Raw genomic sequence first — 19,270 nt, 5'->3', positions numbered from 1 at the left:
TTTCAATCCTAAAATTATGTGCAACCTTTTCCAGCATACTTATATTTCTAAAAATAACTGCAAATAATATATTAATATTATATTTCTTACGTTATAGACCAAAACGATGGTATGTTACTAAGGAGGTTAGCTATTGACTTGTTCCATTCGTCCAAATTTTTCTATTTTCATTTTTAATTTACATATATTAGTGTATTTGTTATAAACATTATTTTCTAATCTTCAAATTTCAATATTCAATGCAGAATTCCAATTTTAAAAAACAAGATTCAAATTTTAAAATGCAGAATTCAAATTTGAAGATGCAAAGTTCAAATGTTAAAGCAAAAGAAGAGAATTATTTTGTTATAAAAAATAAAACCTCCGATTCAAAAAAATTTTTTATTTGGAATTTGTAGTTTGAATAGAAAATTAAAAAAAAATAAATGAATTTAATGACTTGTTCATTTGTACAATTTCTTTTAATAATGTAAGATGATGGAACAATGTTAGAGGCTGTCCTTAAAAGATGTCACGCTTTTTTGCGTTTTTTTGACTTCTCTTCACACTCACAAATTTTCACACCACCCCAATTTAGACAAGCCAAAATTTTTGACCTCCCTTTTTGAAAGTTATTGAAATGTTTCATGCAAATTATCAATATAGTGAATAATTTTTGGAAATTCAAATCAGCTATGTGTTATAGCGTTGAATCTAGATAAACAAACATAAGTTGATGAATATAACAAAATATTGCATTAAACATGCAAGTTTCTGATAAAGATGCATCGTTTAGTGAATTAATTTAGCCAAATAATTATACCACTATTAGGTCGAACACAAATAAACTAAAACAAATTGTTTTTTAGAATGAAAAACCAGTTATTGAAGAAAACAAACAATTCTTTAACAAGGCTATATTCAATCACTTATTCAAATTAAAATGTTTGTACAGCTAAATAGCCAAAATAAATTTTCCGCTAATAATAATCAACAACTGTCTTGAATAAATGTCATGTAACATCAAAATTGCAACATTCGGCAAATTTCGGTCGAATATTTGGCCAAGCTGAGCATTCAGTGCGTTTCTAATTTCTGATTGTATATAAAATTTAATAACGTTTTTTTTTGACAAAAATTTTATTGATTCGCGATAAAAATTAGAAAAGTACGAAGCAAATTGAGATGTCACAAGATTTTACTCCTCCCCTCCCCCTTGTAGCAATCTGTCAAATTTTTCATCTTCCCTGCCCTCAAAGCGTGACCAAAGATGACATATGACAACGCAATAGCACCTCAACTCATAGTGTTGCCGACCAAGGGGTAGAGACTAGAGAGGGACTAGCGCCCGAGCGTGTAACGCACCAAAGTGAGGTATGGAAACACTTTTAACTCATTTCAAAAAGTTTTATCTGAACAATGTTTCTAATAAATACGTATACCAAGAAACCTTGTAAGAAGCTTATACAACACCATTTTTTGTAATTATTTGACACGAACAAACCGGTGTTTCATATTAACCCAGCACCGAGGTAACTTGGCTATTTTTTTCAGATACCTATATTACTACTGTTTTTGCAAATAAATATCAATATTGTTGCTACTAGGTGCGACTTAATTCGGTGTTATCAAATTGCAAAATCACAAAAGAACTTTTGTCAACAAAAATACGACCGTTAATACGAAGTTTTTGCCAAATTTATTTATATTGTTTTTTATTGGTTATTCTTAGCTATTTTTATGTAGTTACGTTAGAGGGGTGCCCGAGCCAATGGCCTTTGCTACTCCGGGCACTTGCCATCCTTGGCTGACTCCTCAACTTTTTTTTTTTAAGAAATAAAAATGCGTTGATTGATTAAAAATCGTTTATAAAACATATCAGACAAACGCCAAACCTTATTTTGCATGTATGAAAATTAGGATTGTCTCTACATTCGATCCCTTTCATTTAGTAACTAACACGTTAAGCGTACAGTACAATGACCATCTATCAGTTAAATTTAAATTAAATTTGAAACTAACAAATTTTAATATATTGAAAAAAATTACATCAAATCTGACTAAAACATTTATAGCCTGCGTTTAGTTTATCTGTTTTATCACGTTGTGTTATTTTAAAATACATTTTTCACATTTCACATTATACCGATCAATAATAAATTATTTCACTTTGTCGCTAATTTAAACGATAACATTTGTATTGGCAATATAAGTAATAAAAAATACATAATATTCATGATACGAAATAAAAAATAGTTTCTACATCAGGACTAAATTCGGAATATTCAAGTCAACAAAAAATCATTCATAAACAACTTCTGGAGCTACAAAAACAATCGACCTGACATTTCAGTAAAAATACATTGGATAGAAATTTATAAATTGATTAATTAGTAAGAAAATTAGCACGAATTAAATATTGATATCTTAATTAATATATTACAAATTGTGATGGCCTAATGGCGCTTGGTCATACTTTGCGGTAACCTAGTTCGAATGAAAAATGGGCCCCCGCCTACCACCTGCTTTGTATGAAACATCGCTTTGCTCGTATTCATATAAGCTGATAGCGCACTGTTGATATCTCTGAATCTTAGAAGAGTGAATGAATCTTTTTTCACCTTTTGAAGGCTAATGCATAAAAATCATTAATATTTTTGGGAAATGTTTGTTTCATACTTAAAGTTAATAGTATATAGATCCTACTTAGGAATTTATAATGCTAATTATATTATATATATTAATATGTAAATGCCTAGTTATTTAACATTTAAAAAAATTTTTTGATAAAAACTAAAAATTTTGATTGTTGAAACATTTAGGAAAAACTGTTATACCAAATTAAATTTTAACATTATGATCCGTCTATGTATGAAAAAAAATTTCTTACGTCCATATAAAAAAGTTCACTTTGATTTTTCGAAAATGCCGCCAAAGTGTTTTAGAGTAAATTTCATGGATATAATGGATATGGCATAATAATTCTTACCTATCTAATAATTTTTCCTAGTTCTATGGAATTAAACGCGTAAACATTAAACATTTTTTCGTAGTAATTGATATTTTATTGATTTTTTTACAATCAAACGTCTTATTATAGACAAATTTTCTAATTAAATGTCAATAAATTGACAAAAAAGCAACTAAAACGATAATCGCTAAACAACTGGCCAATAACTGATTACTTTAATTTAAATTCACTTTTCAACAAATATTTGTTAGATTGACCTTGATATTAAATATATGTTAACAATGTATATATATGCATATATATAACGCGTCTGCCGTATCTATATTATATATATCCATGGTAAATGTGCTAAAAATGAATGTTAGTTAAAATGTCAAAAACGTTTAGTAATAAAATCATACACGTGTGTGTGTGTGTGTGTGTGTGTGTGCGTGCGTGCGTGCACGTATAGTGTGTGTGTGTGTGTGTGTGTGCGCGTGCACGTATAATTAATTGTAGGAAAGTTCAAATGAGTTCCACTTGATCCAGTGATTTCTGTTTACATCAAGCGCTGAGACTCTGAGTTTAAAAAATAAAAAAGGATTTGAAAAACCGTCAAGTTTGTAGAATCTAAATTAAAAAATTAATTATTAATTAATCAATTAACTAACCAATCAATCAAATATTAATGTATAAGCTAAGATTGATGCTTCATACACAAATAGTCTTTTTGTCTAATGATAATTCTTGCGCTGTCAATAAAGCTTTGAATGCCATTTTAGCATTTGCACAAAATTGGTTCTCGAGTTAGATTTCTATTTTCAGTAGCGGATCTAGGGGTTGTGAGCAGTAATTTTATTAGAGTAAGTACAACTCATTGTTTGAACAGAAAAGCACTCGTTTTATGACGAAATTGATTTGATAAGTAAAAAAAGTTTGCCAGCCTGATTTTGACCACGCTACCACAAATCTTGGCCCCCCGTCAAATTGTCGTAAGCCCCCAGTCTAAATTTCAAAACTTAAACATTTTCTTTAAAACTATGGCCCCTTGTCAAAGTTGTCTAGATCGGCTACTGAGTAGGCGAGTATGTATAATAAAGAAATGCAATACTTAATTTCATTTAGCTGCTTACAATGATTATGATCAATGCTAAATAATTTTGTGTTAAATAATTTTGTGTTAAAAATTCAATCACTTTTAACAGTAAACGTTGTTATTATTTTTCTATTGTATTGCTATAATATTTGTGATTTTGAAAAATAAATTGCAAAAATTTATCCTTCCGACTAATGTTAACCTTAATAAAAATACCATATGTAATATTATAAAAAATGATGTCAACAGTTTTGTTTTGAAAAACTAAAAATATTGAGATTTAAAAAACTATCAAGAGTTTCATAGAATCTGTTAAAAATCAATCTAAGAAACAAACAATAATTTTGATATATTTCTTAAGAGACCGTTTAAATAGATTATAGAACGATGATGTTCATAATTTTGTCAATTTTTAAATTTTAAAAAATTTTTTCCACTTATATTAAATTCAGCAACCCCACTTTTTACAACTCTCGGAGTTAATTTACCAAGGTTTTAACAACGCAACACACAGAAAAAGTGCAAGCTTCTGAAACGCAGGACCAGTTAACTTTAGACACTATTTTCAATTTTTTCTAATGAAATCATTACTTTTGTTTTCTTTTAGTTGATTTTCAGTATTTTTCAGTTCATTTGTACAAATATATTAGATGGCTAGTAATTTTAGTTATGTGTTCTCCTTCATGTGATTCTTTATAGCGCCAGTTTGTACGTGCATCGTGAGTCTTCTCGGTAATTTAGTCGTCGTCATACCAATATATTCAGAATTATGGTGCCCACACTCACCAATATTACATTTGTACAAATATATTAGAGGGCTATGATCCATTATCAATTCTGGTTTACTAGTGCAGTTGTTTTTCATCACAAGAAATAACGTTCTTTGGTTGGAGTAGTATATTCGTAGTTTAATACTAACGTTTTCGTTGGCTGCTTGGACGTTTTTTTTTATGATTCTTTTCATAATTTTTTCATCCTGTTCGAAAGCGGTTGACATGTGATTCTTATAATATATTACTACGTTATTTTTGTTACTATTGTTTAGGGATGCACCGAAGTTCGGCCCCGGCTCCGGCCAAAATCCGGCTTTTTTTTAAATCCGGGCCCGGCCGGATTCGGTGGCCGGATTTAGGACCGGATTTAAGCGTCTATCAACATTTAAAAATGTTATAAATAGAAAAAATTGTGTATTGAATTCAATAAGTTAAAGGCTAAGCATATGTGACACATAATAACAACATCACTAATTGTGAGTTGAGCTGGACAATTTTCTTTATGCTATAACATGGGTTATACATAAATTATGAGCTGATCTTTGTGTAAAAGAACTTGTGCACGTGTATATACTATATTATTGTATATAATGAATCATATAGTTACATATTATATATATATATATATATATATATATATATATAAGCGCATAGTTTAAGAACATGGTATGTTAAAGGTTAGGCTAGGCATGCATGACACATAATTACAACATCACTAATTGTGAGGTGAGCTGGACAATTTTCTTTGTGCTATAACATGGGTTTTGCATAAATTATAAGCTGTGCACGTGCATTCATGGCACATAATAACAACATCACTAATTGTGAGGTGAGCTGGACAATTTTCTTTATGCTATAACACGGGTTATGCATAAATTATAAGCTGATCTTTGTGTACAGAATTTGGCATATCACACAACTTATTTATATATTTGAATTAATTAACTATTTACTTGGTGTTGTTTTTTGATGTTCAGCATGTAGATAACCGTAAATGTATTTTTTTAACGTATGTAAAAATGTAACTAAAATCCGGCCCCGGCTCCGGCCCCGGCCCCGGCCGGTTTTTGAATTTTAAATCTTGGAAAACTTAAATCCGGTGCATCCCTACTATTGTTGGTTGCATTGTTCTTGTTGCTGCTTTTTTGTTCTTTGCGTTCTATTATTATTTGGATCATGGAATTTTTATATCCATTATTAATAAGTAGTTTAGTTATTCTATCTATTATAATTAGTTATGTTATTTATGTTAAGTTATGTTAGTTATCTATTATAGTTAGTTAGTTATGATAGTTCTATATCAAAAGAGTGCATGTAAACTCGGTTTAAAAAGGCAGAAATCGTGCTCTCTAGATATGTTTGACAACATTCACTATTACCATTGAGACTTTGGGAAGTATTTGAGAATTTGCCGACCTGCTACTACGGGTACGGCCGGCTAGTACGAGTGCTTACTATAAGTAGTCCGTGCTAAAACACCAACTTAGTGCATTTATTATCTCAATGTGCAATATTGTTATTTTTATATATTTTGGTCGATGGCGTAGACGCACTGCTAATCTGCCGGTTAAGAGAAATCAACTTGAATCTACATGTACGTTTTTATACATTTAACGTACACATATATACAATATATATCAAAATTTAATAAACAGTTTGCAACATTTGTTTTCATTTTAAAAATTGTTTAACAACGACAACTCACATAAATTCGATTGATTCATAAAACTGGGGTGGAGGATACCAAACTGCTTGTATGTTTTCGTGCACATCTATTTCTTTACTATCGCCAATTAAGGTATCGTTGGTATTGACGCATGACCTGATGTCCAATTTGGATTGAGGTTGAACCACTTTCCAGGAGCCTACAGGCTGTTTCTCCAGAACTTTGTTTGCCTGAATCATGATCGATCTGATAGCCAACGAACCAGAAAATTTCAACTGAACTGGAGCATAAAATTTAATTTGTTACATTATTATTCGTCAAAACACTCAACAAATAAAATAATTTTTATTACCGCTTACGTAGCTGTCTTTATGATAGAAGCCTGTTGGTATATTATCCTGATCGAAGAGTGAAAGTTGAAAAGGTGCTCCCGATGTTGATGGTGCCAAATTGTCGAGACCGCCGCACTCAAATTTAATTTCAGAATCAGATGAAACGATCAGCAAAAATGCTAAAATATTGTAGCAGGTTGAGTATAAGATTAATTTGTTCATTATGAAAATTTACTCCTAACAAGCGGTTGCAATATATACACCGTCGAAACTGACAAATAATTTTTATATTAATTTTCGAATCTTAAACACTTTTTTTCAACAGGTCCTTCATGGTTCATTGACATTTCTTGCATACTATTAAAAATTGTGTTCTGTGCAGTAACGTATCTAGACGGCTTTCATAGTATGAAATGTTTGTATTTTATTGGTGCAAACAAAGCTTAGAGCATTGTACTAGTCCACATACAAAAGAACATTATTTCAGCACTTGATTGTCTCACTGAAAACACGTCGGTATGTTGTTGTGTTGCGCAAAGCCACACAATTCTTTCAATAAGTTAGTGTTTAAATTTTAATGTTACAGCATTATTAATGATATTTTGAGTTGAAAGTAATTTTTTTTCTGTTATATTATGTAAAATTATTTTAATAAAATGTATCAAAGGCCTATTTGATTGAAATTTTGTCTAACTTGTAAAACAGCAAAATGAGTTTTATAACCAAATTTATTCCTATTATTAGATTCGAATTAGTTTAAACTATTCATTCAAACACCAACCGGTCAAATTTAACATACCTAAATATAACAAGACACTTTACGTTATAAACAACAAATAAAAGCAATGGATAACATTACCGCTATTATTTTGAAAATATCATTGTCAACGTAATTATAAGGGCAACAAGATGGTGTAATGATTAAGACGCTTAGTCCTGCTGATTCAAGGACAGGGTTTAACACATTTATCGAAATGTGTGTTTGTCGAAGAATTGTGACGTTTAAAATTAGATTGATTGACTAAAATTTGTGATTTTAAAAGAAATGTGGTATAGATTGCAAAATGGTCTGAAATATCCATTTGGACCATGCCAGACATGATCAATTAGATGATTACAGAAAATATTGTCAATGAGTGTAGACGATTTTGAAGTGACTAGTAGGTTTATCAATTAATTGGATAAAATAATAAGAGTTCAGTAAATTAGTGAACTCAATGGAAACCGTGTCTTCATTAAGAAGGTCTATATTAAAATCTCCCATCAAATATAATATTTTATAGGGAAAAAACCGGATAGCGATTGAAAAAATAAATAAGGATTGGAATTTGGTGGTCTATAAATCAAGGTAATAATAATACTTTTGTTATAACCCATAAATATTTCTATGGAAAAAATTTCACAACTTGCCTCATTAAAACTTATGTCGTTTCGTGGAATATAAATAATACCATTTTTTACAAAAAACGCAACACCACCACCAGACCTATTCGCCCGATTTTTGAAAGTGAATGAATAGCCCGGTAGCGAGGTTAAAGAAGATAAACCATCGGTTAACCAGGTCTCAGATAAACCGATAACAAAAAAATGAAAACTTAAATCATCAAATAAAAAAATTTAAAAAATCAACTTATTAAATAAACTTCTACAATATAAATGAAAAAATTATAAATTTGAATAACCAACAGCATATGGATTTAGGTTATCAGCAAGAATTTTTTTTAACAGTTTTATTTACAAAAGTAAAAAGGTTCATCCTAGCAATAAAATACTAATTTATGGATGGCCTCGTGAACAGAATAAATCTCAACTAATTCAACAGAATTTACACATAACCAAGAATAAAAATATAAACTGAAAAATTAAGCAATACATATACATCTAGAGTAATTTAAATGATATTAAAAATTAGGGATAACAAAAAAAGAGAAATTGAGTCAATATTATGATTACGAAATAAAATAAAACAATTTACGCTGTGAACAGCATAAAAAATATGTTTTCAATTGTTTTTTGAAAGAATTATAAATTACATTAGATTTAATATAGTAAGGCAGTTTATTCCAATGGAGCGGACCATAAGAGCAGAAATTTCTTCCTACAAATTTATCTTTAATTAATAAAGTGTTAATTAATAGTTTGTTATTATGCCTAGACGAAATGTTGTTTTTGGAAAATGTAAGAGTTTGTTGCAAGTGATTGTCAGAAGTAAAAATAATATTAACAATTATATATATATATATATATATATATATATATATATATATATATACATATATATATATATAGAGACAGGATTTATATGAATTAATTTCAAATATTGTTAAAATGTTATTCTCATTGAAAATGTTTATATTTGATATAAAAAAGTTCTTCCGAAATAGATGCGCGACCAATCTTTTTTGACTCGAAAATAACTTATTTATCGTTGTTGAATTTGCACATCTCCAGACTAAGTTGCAATAATAAAAATGGCAGTAGAAAAACGAATAATAAAGCAGTTTGCGAGTGTTGTGGTTTAAATATTTTCTTGTTCTGAGGACTATCCCTAAATTGACGTTAACTTTGGTTATGATGTTGGAGATGTGTTTCTTGTAATTTAATTTATCATGAATATAAACTCCCAGTAATCTGAAGGTGTCCACCTTTTGAATAGGGATTTCATTAATAATTACTGGAAAATCATCCATACGGCAGGTTTTTTTGTTCGGAAATATCATGAAATTTGTTTTTTTGAAGTTGATCGAAATCTGATTTAGGGTTGCCCAGTGAAATAAATTTGATAAGGATCTGTTGGTATTTGAAACTAGATCTGCTAGGTCATGTAATCTGGAATAAATAGTGCAATCATTAGCAGAAATAACACTATGAGATAGTGTTGAATAAGAATTAGTTACGTCATTCAAGAAAATGTTGAATAAAAAGGTCTCGTGGCCGAGTGGTTAGCGTGTCCGTCTACCACTCCCACAACCCGGGTTCGAACTCTGCAGTTTCTACAGGTTCATCCGGGTAGCCGATCCCCGGTCAACCCAGCCGTCCATCCTTTTGAGGTTGGTAAATGGGTAAACGACGTTAGTTGTCGCATGTTGGCCGGCGAGATGGCTCAGTGGTTCAAATACTCGCTGAGTCAAACATCTCAATGGCTATCATATACTCAGCGTATATGATGCGGTGCTTGCGCGTGCACATAAAATGTGTTCGTCGTGTGACCGATCCCCGGTCAACCCAGCCGTCCATTTTTTTGAGGTTGGTAAATGGGTAGACGACGAAGTTGTCTCATGTTGGCCGGCGAGATAGCTCAGTAGTTCAAATACTCGCTGAGTCAAACATCTCAATGGCTATCATATACTCAGCGTATATGATGCGGTGCTTGCGCGTGCACATAAAATGTGTTCGTCGTGTGAAAAGGATAAACAGCCTTTGTGGCAAAAATGGCTGCTTCAAATCAATAGATTAGGATTTGAAGAACATAATAAAAGATATATAGATTATATATATTTGTAACATTGTAAGTGGTTCTGCGTATGTCAGAGCTGCAATACTAAAGACTAATAAAAAAAAAAGCGGACCCAGCACACTACCCTGGGGAACTTCACTAACAATTAGCAGCGCTGATGATATACCATTAATAGAAACATACTGGCTTCGGTCTGTTAAACGCCTTTGAAAAATCAACAAAAACTTCAAAAGAATGAAGATTATTTTTGTGGTTGAAAGTGATGTCATTGGTGAATTTGATTAATGCATTTTCTGTTGAAAGGCCTTTTCTGAATTCAAATTGTTGGTCAGTTAAAATTTTATTTTTCTCCAAGAATGAATTTATTCTGGTTTTAATAATTTTTTCATAAATTTTAGAAAAACACGAAATGATGACACATTTGTTGAAAAAATAATTTTGAAATTGCCTTTCAGAATCCAACAAATTTAAAGTTGTTGTATTAACCATTGTTGGAAGATTTTAAAACAAGGTTATTGATTGGTTGCGGACTATGGGAATTATAGAAACAACATTCGTGTAAAATAACGTTACTTGGCCAATTATTTTCATCCATTACTTTGTCAAAGTCAGATTCATAAAATAAAATTATAAATGCTGCACTGGTTTTTGTCGTAGCTAAATCTTGAGTATCTGAGTTAATACTGTTATTTTTTTTGTTGAAGACAGATTTGATTAACGGCTTACATGATATGACAGTCACGTTAATAGACTTCAAATGGCAGATGACATCTTCCGGTGTACACTGATCGAGTTTGCCCACGTAAACCATTTTCTTACGTGGCTCAATTTTCATCGGCTTCATGCTGGAAGAGCATGTGGTTTGCTTGCCGATAACTTTTTTGGCTTGTTCGATTTTTAGCTTCAATTTTTTAGTTATGCTGAGCAACTTGTGTTGAATTAGATTAAGCGACCGTAGATGGAAGCAATCTTGGCTTTGGTTTATTTCTAACGCGTTGCATCAGGGTGAACTCAACATCATTTTTGCTATCATCTGTTACAAACCTTATTTAAACTTGTGCCCGGAGCCGTACCTGCTAATCGGCTTAAAATTGTTTTGTTTATGTCCAACAACTCGTTGATTTTAGACACCTGTTGTTTATAATTTCTATTATTGCATTTTTAAATTATTCCAAATTGATTTTCATCCAATTTTCAGCTTTTCGAATTTTCGACATGTTTGCGCTAACAAATATCGGAAAAATTTCCATTAAATTATTACCTTTTACGTATTTTAAGAACGAAACATATTCGAGCAATTTATGTTTTTTCGATGAGCCGCGCGATGATATTTTGTCAATGTTGTCAATTTTCAGTTTTTCCAGTTCGTTTTTCAAAATTTAGTAGCAGTAACAATATCCTCATTTAAAAAGCATTCCGAAGTGTTATTAACGAAACTTTCGTCATCGAGGAAATCTAGGTTATTCGCCAAAAAATAAAGCAATTCGTTTATTACCACTTGCCTTGTCGCCATTTTTTCGTACGTCTATATATTCAATTCAAATAAACTTTGTTCAGTAAAGTATTTTAAAGAAATACATTACTATGAGACCCGAAGTTTCCACTTTTTGGACTACCGAAATAAAAGTTTGAACCGAGCAATTTACCAAATACAACAAAAAATGTTAAAGAGATTAATATAAACAAGATAAATTTTTAGCAATTGATAAACATAAACTGAATTGCCAACTTCTAATAAATAAGATAATAAAACTAAATAACATAATTTTACAAGAAAAAACTTTAATTAACATTAATGAATGAATAAAAATGGTTCGTCAAAATCATTTGCAAGATTGATTTCTTAAATAAATCCAAGCGTGTTTGAGTTTTTTACCTGGATCGGTAATAAGTCCCAAAGTCTACAAGAAACACGGAAAACTGAATTTATAAAAAAGTTTGTGTGAGGTTTAGGAAAATAGAAATTGGTGTTATAAAAAAAAAAAAACCTTAAAGTGTGTAGAATATGTAGTCGATGAGCTTTTAAAATTGTGGATGAAAGAAACAAATGACTTACATGATCAGATTTAAATAAACCAAACAAAATACAAATAAAAAAGTTTTGACAGAGATGTAAAATTTGAATATTAGATTTTGTAGTGAAACCCCAAATAGAAATATAATAACTAAAAAATGGTAAAATAAGTGAATATGTTGAGGAAACTTAGATCTCAGTCGTAAATTATGCCTAAATTTTTTGTGAAATAAATTGAATGTGACTAGACCAGGATAAATTGCTAGAAATAATAACTCCAAGGAAGGATATATATATATATATATAGATGTATATATATACATAAGTATATATACATGTATTTATATAATATATATATATATATATATAAATGTTTGTTAATAAAAATAAAGCTTCAATTTCAAACAGACTCATCTTGTCGTTAAAAATTTACTCAGACAAATTGAAAAATTCGAATACAAGTTGATAAAGGTGGAATTTATTATATATTGTCAAGAATTCGATCTTCTACCATTATATATATATATATATATATATATATATATATATAATTATCAGTCGTAGATACATTGTTTAAAAATATCACTGCATTTTCAGCATTGATCAGTTTCTGGTTCAATTTTTCAATATTTCGTATCGCATTTTTATCATCGTTTTTTAACTTATTTATATAGAAAACAAAATTTTTAACTACTTTTTTATTCATTAATGATAAGTTAATAACAATAAGTTAAAACTTTGCTATCTGTTTAAATATATTCAAAAACTATGATAAAAATACGAAATATTGAAAAATTGAACCAGAAAATGGTCAAAGCTGAAAATGCAGTGATATTTCTTAACAATTGTATCTATGACAGTCTTAACGCTATGCGCTATGTTGACTGACTTTCATTTGACGACCGAAGTTGACATGGCATGGCAAACACAAGCATAATCTTGTAAATGTACTGATGAACGCAATTTTCTTATTGCGATCGCCAAACAGAAGCACTAAAAATGATTCATAACTGAAATATTGCTCCAGCAACGATGATAACGTACTGATGTAGGTAGTGAGATGTAATTTTGTGAGGAATTACTTGAATGATCGGCAATATGCATTAGCAAAATTAATTAACCTTCGGTTAAATAGATCTGCTCCAAGGCGTGTGATTGCCTCGATGAACGAACAAATAAGATTATATATTGTTTGCGATGGTTTATAAATCTTCATGTTCTATCGTGGAGCCCATATTTGCATTATTTTTCTCTTTATTCATAAATTTGTTTTTATGTTATTTATATATTCACGATATTTCTTTTAAGAATAAATGGTTGCATTCCCAATATTTCTTTTTGGCTATTAAAAAATCAAATCTGGTGAATCACAGAAGCTGTATTATAAAACTCGTTTATTGAATTCTGAAAGTTTTAAAAAGAGCTATACTAGTAAATACATGTAGTCAGTGGCGCAATGTAATTTTGTTTATAGACTAGATTGGTACAGAATCTAATTTTTTAAGTTTTTATAAAATTGCATTACTTTTGCCGGCCTGTTTTAAATACAAAAAATCGTTTTTGAAAACCATGAAGAAAATTTTACCTCTACATATATTTATTGCTTTTTTTTTGAAAATACTTTATATAAATAATATTTAATGAATCCATTTGTTTTGAACAAACATACCTAAAAAAAATTCAAATTAATTTACAAAACTCAAAGATCAACTGAATAAAACTTTTTGAAAATAAATAAAAAGGTTTTTCAACAATAAAACACAAATGGAAAATTATGTAAATTATTGAAAGCGATAAAATGTTTCAAAAAATTGAAAACGAAATTAGGTTTAACATGGTCAACAAACTAAACAAATTCTTCGTTGAAATTTTATGAGTGTTAATGTACGAAACGTGAATGATTCTGGTCAATCAATTACAAGGTCTGTTTATTCTCCGAGTAAGTTTTAGTAACCTTCCATCTCGTGCGTACAACACATCGCACGACGTCGTAAACCATATACCGCTAAAAATAGTTTTTGATTGCGATTTTCTTTCTACCAAAAGTCTCAAACAAACTATTCTCAATGTTGCTTGTTGAGGGAACTTTCAGATGTATGCTGCGCAGCCGATGATGCAAACATTGCCATGAATGCTCTACCAGACTTTAGTTTACCATTTGATATCGTCGATCATAAAATTATATTTCAAACTAAAATTTCAGTCCTCGATTGGTTTTCATCGTACTTATCATCAAGAACCCAAACGGTGTCTATGGGCATCAAAGAATCATGTTGTAAGTTCTGATCTGACGCGTGGAGTACCGCAGGATTCAGTTCATGCGTCGTTGCTGTACGTGTTATACATGGCTGACATCATCAGAGTCGTAGAAGAAGCAAGCCTTCATTGTCATTTGTATGCAGTTGACACTCAATTATATGGTCCTGCTCAATAAAATTACCACTTCATCTGCAACAAAATGTATCAAATTCAATAAATACTGTGGAGCGGTAGATGCCATCCAACAAATTGGGACTTAATGTCAAAAAACGAAACACATTGACACATTGGGTTGACAACACGCAAATATTAAACTCAATAAACGAGTTGAAGACATCGGTGGGCGATCTCAGTATAGTTCTTGATTTGAGTCTGCCCATAGATAAGCACCTTAAAAGCATCTGCGAAAATTGTTTTTTTCAACACCATATAATAAAAAGAATCAGACGGTTCCTCAGAATTGATTTTTCAAATTTGAAAATGCGCGGGCTTACCTTATTTCTACAAGACTGTGTTAAATGCGGCTGCAAGGATGATTGTTAGCGTCTCAAAGTTATATACAATATATATATATATATATATATATATATATATATATATATATATGTTGGTAGAACTTATAGAATATTGTAAAAATATATATATATATATATATAGTATATATAAGAATTAAGTTAAGAGGAACATGAACTAAGTTAACAAACGCCGAACATGCGTTGATTTTCATCAATAATTGTATATATGTATATATACATTAGATAAACAAAAGTTTATCTGCTCAAGTGATCTGTAGGAAATATTTCTAGAAAATTACATGAATACCCACCTCCGTAGGTAGTCAATCACATTACTTCTGCTACATTTTTTGAGGCTGCTCATGGAAAACACAGATGTTTTAAACAATGTTTTATCAGCACTGAGTTTACTATTGTCGTTTTTTTAGCGCCAACTATTTTAGTGGGTAATTTTAATGATTCCAATTTGTTGCTAGTAAATGCAGGATTAGGTTGAACGGTTTCAGTTGAATTGTTAAGTCTTGGACTTTTTTTGTTACGAGTAACAACACTGAATGGCAAAGGGTTGTCTTCAAGTGGAGATTGAACTATATCTGACCATAGTGTAGCTGAATTAGGCATAGTTACGATGTTGTTTTTTTTCCGGAAATATTGTCGTTGAAATATTACTCGAATGACTGGCAAAATTATTGTTATCTTGTTTAGACGCTAAACAATTTTTTATCTTGTTGTTCAATGTTGAAATTTCAATGCCGTGCATGTCTATTGCATTCACAATTTTTACCTGTTGAGCGTACAACATTTCTTTAATTTCATTTTTCAGATTTTTGAAATTAACTTCAATTATATTATCAAGGTTAGGAACTTTATCCAGATTAACACTGGCAAATAACGAACATTTATCTAAAATACTGATATTTTTCAAGTATTTCAAAATTGTGACACAATCTAAGAGTTTTTCTTTTTTGTACAGCCACGACCAACTAACTTTTCTAATTTATCCAAATTTTGAGTTTCCAATTTAGTTTTCAGAGTTTTCAAAGCAGATATGAAATCTTCATTAGTATAAAGATCAGACGTGTTAGCAATAAAATTATCATAATCAAATAAATCAAAAATTGTTTTTCTTGTTGGCTAGGCCAGGGGTTCCCAACCTTTTTTTGTTGTACCCCAAAGTTAAAATGTTATTTGCGTACGTACTCTCATCAGACAAAAATTTCTCAGAAACTTTATTTTTTTAGTAATTTAGCTATTTTAGTAAATTTTGGTTATTTTAGTACAGTTACTTTAGTGACAGTCCTATCTGCTTATACATTTTACTAAATTTATTACAATATTAATATTATATTAAAATTATTATGGTTTCATGCCAAAATTAATTTAATCGAAAACAATGTTATTTTTATTTTTGAAATCTTTTTGAAAAACATGAAAATATAGTCCTGCTAATAATAATTATTATGCTAATAAAAACCTAATAATCATAGTTTTCTGCTAAGACAAAGAGTCAGAGAGTTCAGCTCATTGTCACAATAAAAGTATAATCATGTTAATGTCAGCACTGGGCTTGCTTAGATTTGCACAATTCTGCAATGTCAGGCTTTATTAATGTCAATTTTAGACGCAGGTCTGGCTCAAGTTCAAGTTTTGATCTGTAATTGTTTTTTATTGCCAACATTGCAGAAAATCCAGTTTAACAGAGATACGAAGTACTAAAAGGGATCAAAAATTTCAAAGCTCTGTCAGAAATTAATCCATATTCTTCTCTTCTTTTCAGCCAAAAATCACTCAACAAGTCTTTGTTGAATTCATTTTTTAATCCACCATCACACGAAAGTTCAATGAACAGAAAAGTCAGCTGGCAATGCAGCATCAGAAAATGGATTTCTTATCCAAATTTTGTCATCAAAGTTTTCAGGAAAATAGGTTCGAAAATTCAAAATTAACTAAGAACAATGGTTCTTGATATCTTCAGCCATGTTAGGATGCAGTTGAAGTTCGTTCTCAGTCAAGAATGTGTGCAGTGATTGAAATGCTGTTACTTGAAATTGTTCAACATCTGAAACCATGAACTGTAGCTTCCTAACGATTGCATTTATTTTGTTAACAACAACAAACGGAGTTATATTTCGTCCTTGCAAACTAGAATTCAAGTCGTTCAGTTTACCAAAAATGTCAGCTAAATACGCCAACCTAACCATTAACCATAACTCATTCAGAAATAAATCGGCCTTTTGAAATCCAGTGTCCATGAGAAATATTTGCACTTCTGAACGTAGTTCAAAAAGTCGAGATAACACTTTTCCACGTGACAACCATCGTACCTCTGTGTGCAAAAGGAGCTTTTTATGGTCACTTCCCATTTTATTACACATTATTGAAAACAAACGAGAATTGAGAGCCCGAAATTTTATAAAATTAACAACTTTAACAGATTGTTCTAAAACAGTTTTCAAACTAGCAGACATGGCTTTGGTAGCAAGAGTTTCACGGTGAATACTGCAATGTGTGAATTTTGCTTCTGGTGCAACCTGTTTAATTTGCATAACTACTCCACCATATTTGCCAGTCATCGCAGCTGCACCATCAGAACACACTCCCACACTATGCTGCCAATCTATTCCATTTAAAGTCATGAAATCATCAACTTTTTTAAATATTTCTAAAGCTGTTGTCCGGCCTGATAAAGACTCACAGAACAAAAATTCTTCTTCAATTGACTGTTCAAATTCATACCTAACATACATCATTAGCTGTGCAAAGTTTGTAACATCTGTACGTTCATCTAACTGAATTGCAAAGTATTTGCTTGCTTGGATTCTTTTAATAAGAATGGTTTTTACATCTGATGCTAAATCATGAATTCTTCGAGAAACTGTATTATCGGACAATGGAACGACATTTAGTTTATTGGCAGCATTTTTTCCTGGATGACACAATATCTTTAGCTGCAGGCAATATAAGAATCTCCCCAATAGTGTGTGGTTTCCCAGTTTGAGCAATTCTCAGACTTACCAAATAGGACGCCTCTAAAGCTTGTGAGTTAGCGTTAGCCCCTGTGAATGATTTTTAAGGTGCTCCTATAATGTTTCAATTCAACTTCTTTTCTTTTGAAAAATTCTAGTGAGAAGAGCATGTTTTGTATTAAAGTGACGTTGAAGTAATGATAGTTTCATCGAATGATTTGATAATTTTTCATTACATTCGACACACTGTGGCCTTGGTTCTTTTTCTCCACCACACCACGAAAATCCAAGAGACAAATACTTCTCATCATATCGCCTAATCTTCCGCAGTTTTTGATTGTCATCATCCGAGTCTGAATCTGCACTGACATCTGCGCTGAGCATCGGCTCAGTTGCGATGCTAGAGGATGACTTTCGTTTTAATGGTTGTTGTTTGAGCCATTTATCCATTGTTTTTAACTTTATCTAAGAAATTTTAGTAAATGTTTTTATAATTAATTCCGATATTTTAAATTAAATTGTATTTATTAATAATTAAGATAAAATATGAGGTTCATTAATTTATTTTTGTGTAATGACAACAAAGAATAGCAAAACAAAGAAAAAATAACAAAAAATCAACGTTTAATTCTATTTTAATATGCATTCAGCAGATAACAGAAGCACATGGGGTAAATTTGTAAAATATGGCCGTAAGCTATTAAGTTTAAACTTTACAAGTTTACAGTGTGAGCTTCTGCCATCCGCTGAATGCATAATTATAATAAATTAAAATAGCCCTGGCAAATAGGACATGAGATTTTGCGAATTCTCATTTCGTTTTGCCATGGAAGTCAGAATAATATTCTATCTATAATCTGCTATATAAAATATTTAGTATTTAATATTGTAAATGTTGGTAATAGACCATAATTTTTACAATATTCTATAAATTCTACCGAATGGTTAGGTATTCTAACCATTCGGTAGAATTTATAGAATATTGTATTTAATATTGTTAAATACTCTGCTGACTGTCACTATAATCCTGTTTTCTCTGATTTTGTACAAAATAGCTTTCTTAAAATATTTTTTGTTTTTTTTAAAGTTTTTTTGCGTACCCCTTGGCAACAGCTGGTGTACCCCTAGGGGTACGCGTATCACAAGTTGAAAAACGCTGGGCTAGGCCACGGTGTAGCTTAAAATAACTTTTCAAGTTCTGATAATATAAATATATATACGATTCTGTCTTCAATAATTAGTTGGCTAAAATTTAATTTCATT

General features: G+C 30.6%; 2 protein-coding genes across 2 annotated transcripts; both read right to left on the bottom strand.

Annotated features, from left to right (window-relative positions):
* Positions 1-5,823: 5,823 nt before the first annotated feature.
* Positions 5,824-7,018, bottom strand: HELRODRAFT_160177 (hypothetical protein; the record flags this gene model as incomplete). The annotated part of the gene is made up of 3 exons (XM_009017174.1): positions 5,824-5,957; positions 6,583-6,744; positions 6,817-7,018. The coding sequence occupies 3 exons, from the start codon at positions 7,016-7,018 to the stop codon at positions 5,824-5,826; spliced, it is 498 nt and encodes a 165-aa protein (XP_009015422.1).
* Positions 7,019-9,478: 2,460 nt separating this feature from the next.
* Positions 9,479-18,457, bottom strand: HELRODRAFT_160176 (hypothetical protein; the record flags this gene model as incomplete). Its single annotated transcript, XM_009017173.1, has 6 exons — positions 9,479-9,586; positions 10,852-11,181; positions 11,298-11,384; positions 13,157-13,310; positions 15,353-15,451; positions 18,285-18,457. The coding sequence occupies 6 exons, from the start codon at positions 18,455-18,457 to the stop codon at positions 9,479-9,481; spliced, it is 951 nt and encodes a 316-aa protein (XP_009015421.1).
* Between the last annotated feature and the right edge of the window lie 813 nt (positions 18,458-19,270).

This window comes from Helobdella robusta, assembly GCF_000326865.2.
Source record: "Helobdella robusta unplaced genomic scaffold HELROscaffold_2, whole genome shotgun sequence".
In the NCBI taxonomy this organism is placed as follows: domain Eukaryota; kingdom Metazoa; phylum Annelida; class Clitellata; order Rhynchobdellida; family Glossiphoniidae; genus Helobdella; species Helobdella robusta.
This window is presented reverse-complemented; position numbering and strand designations above follow the sequence as displayed.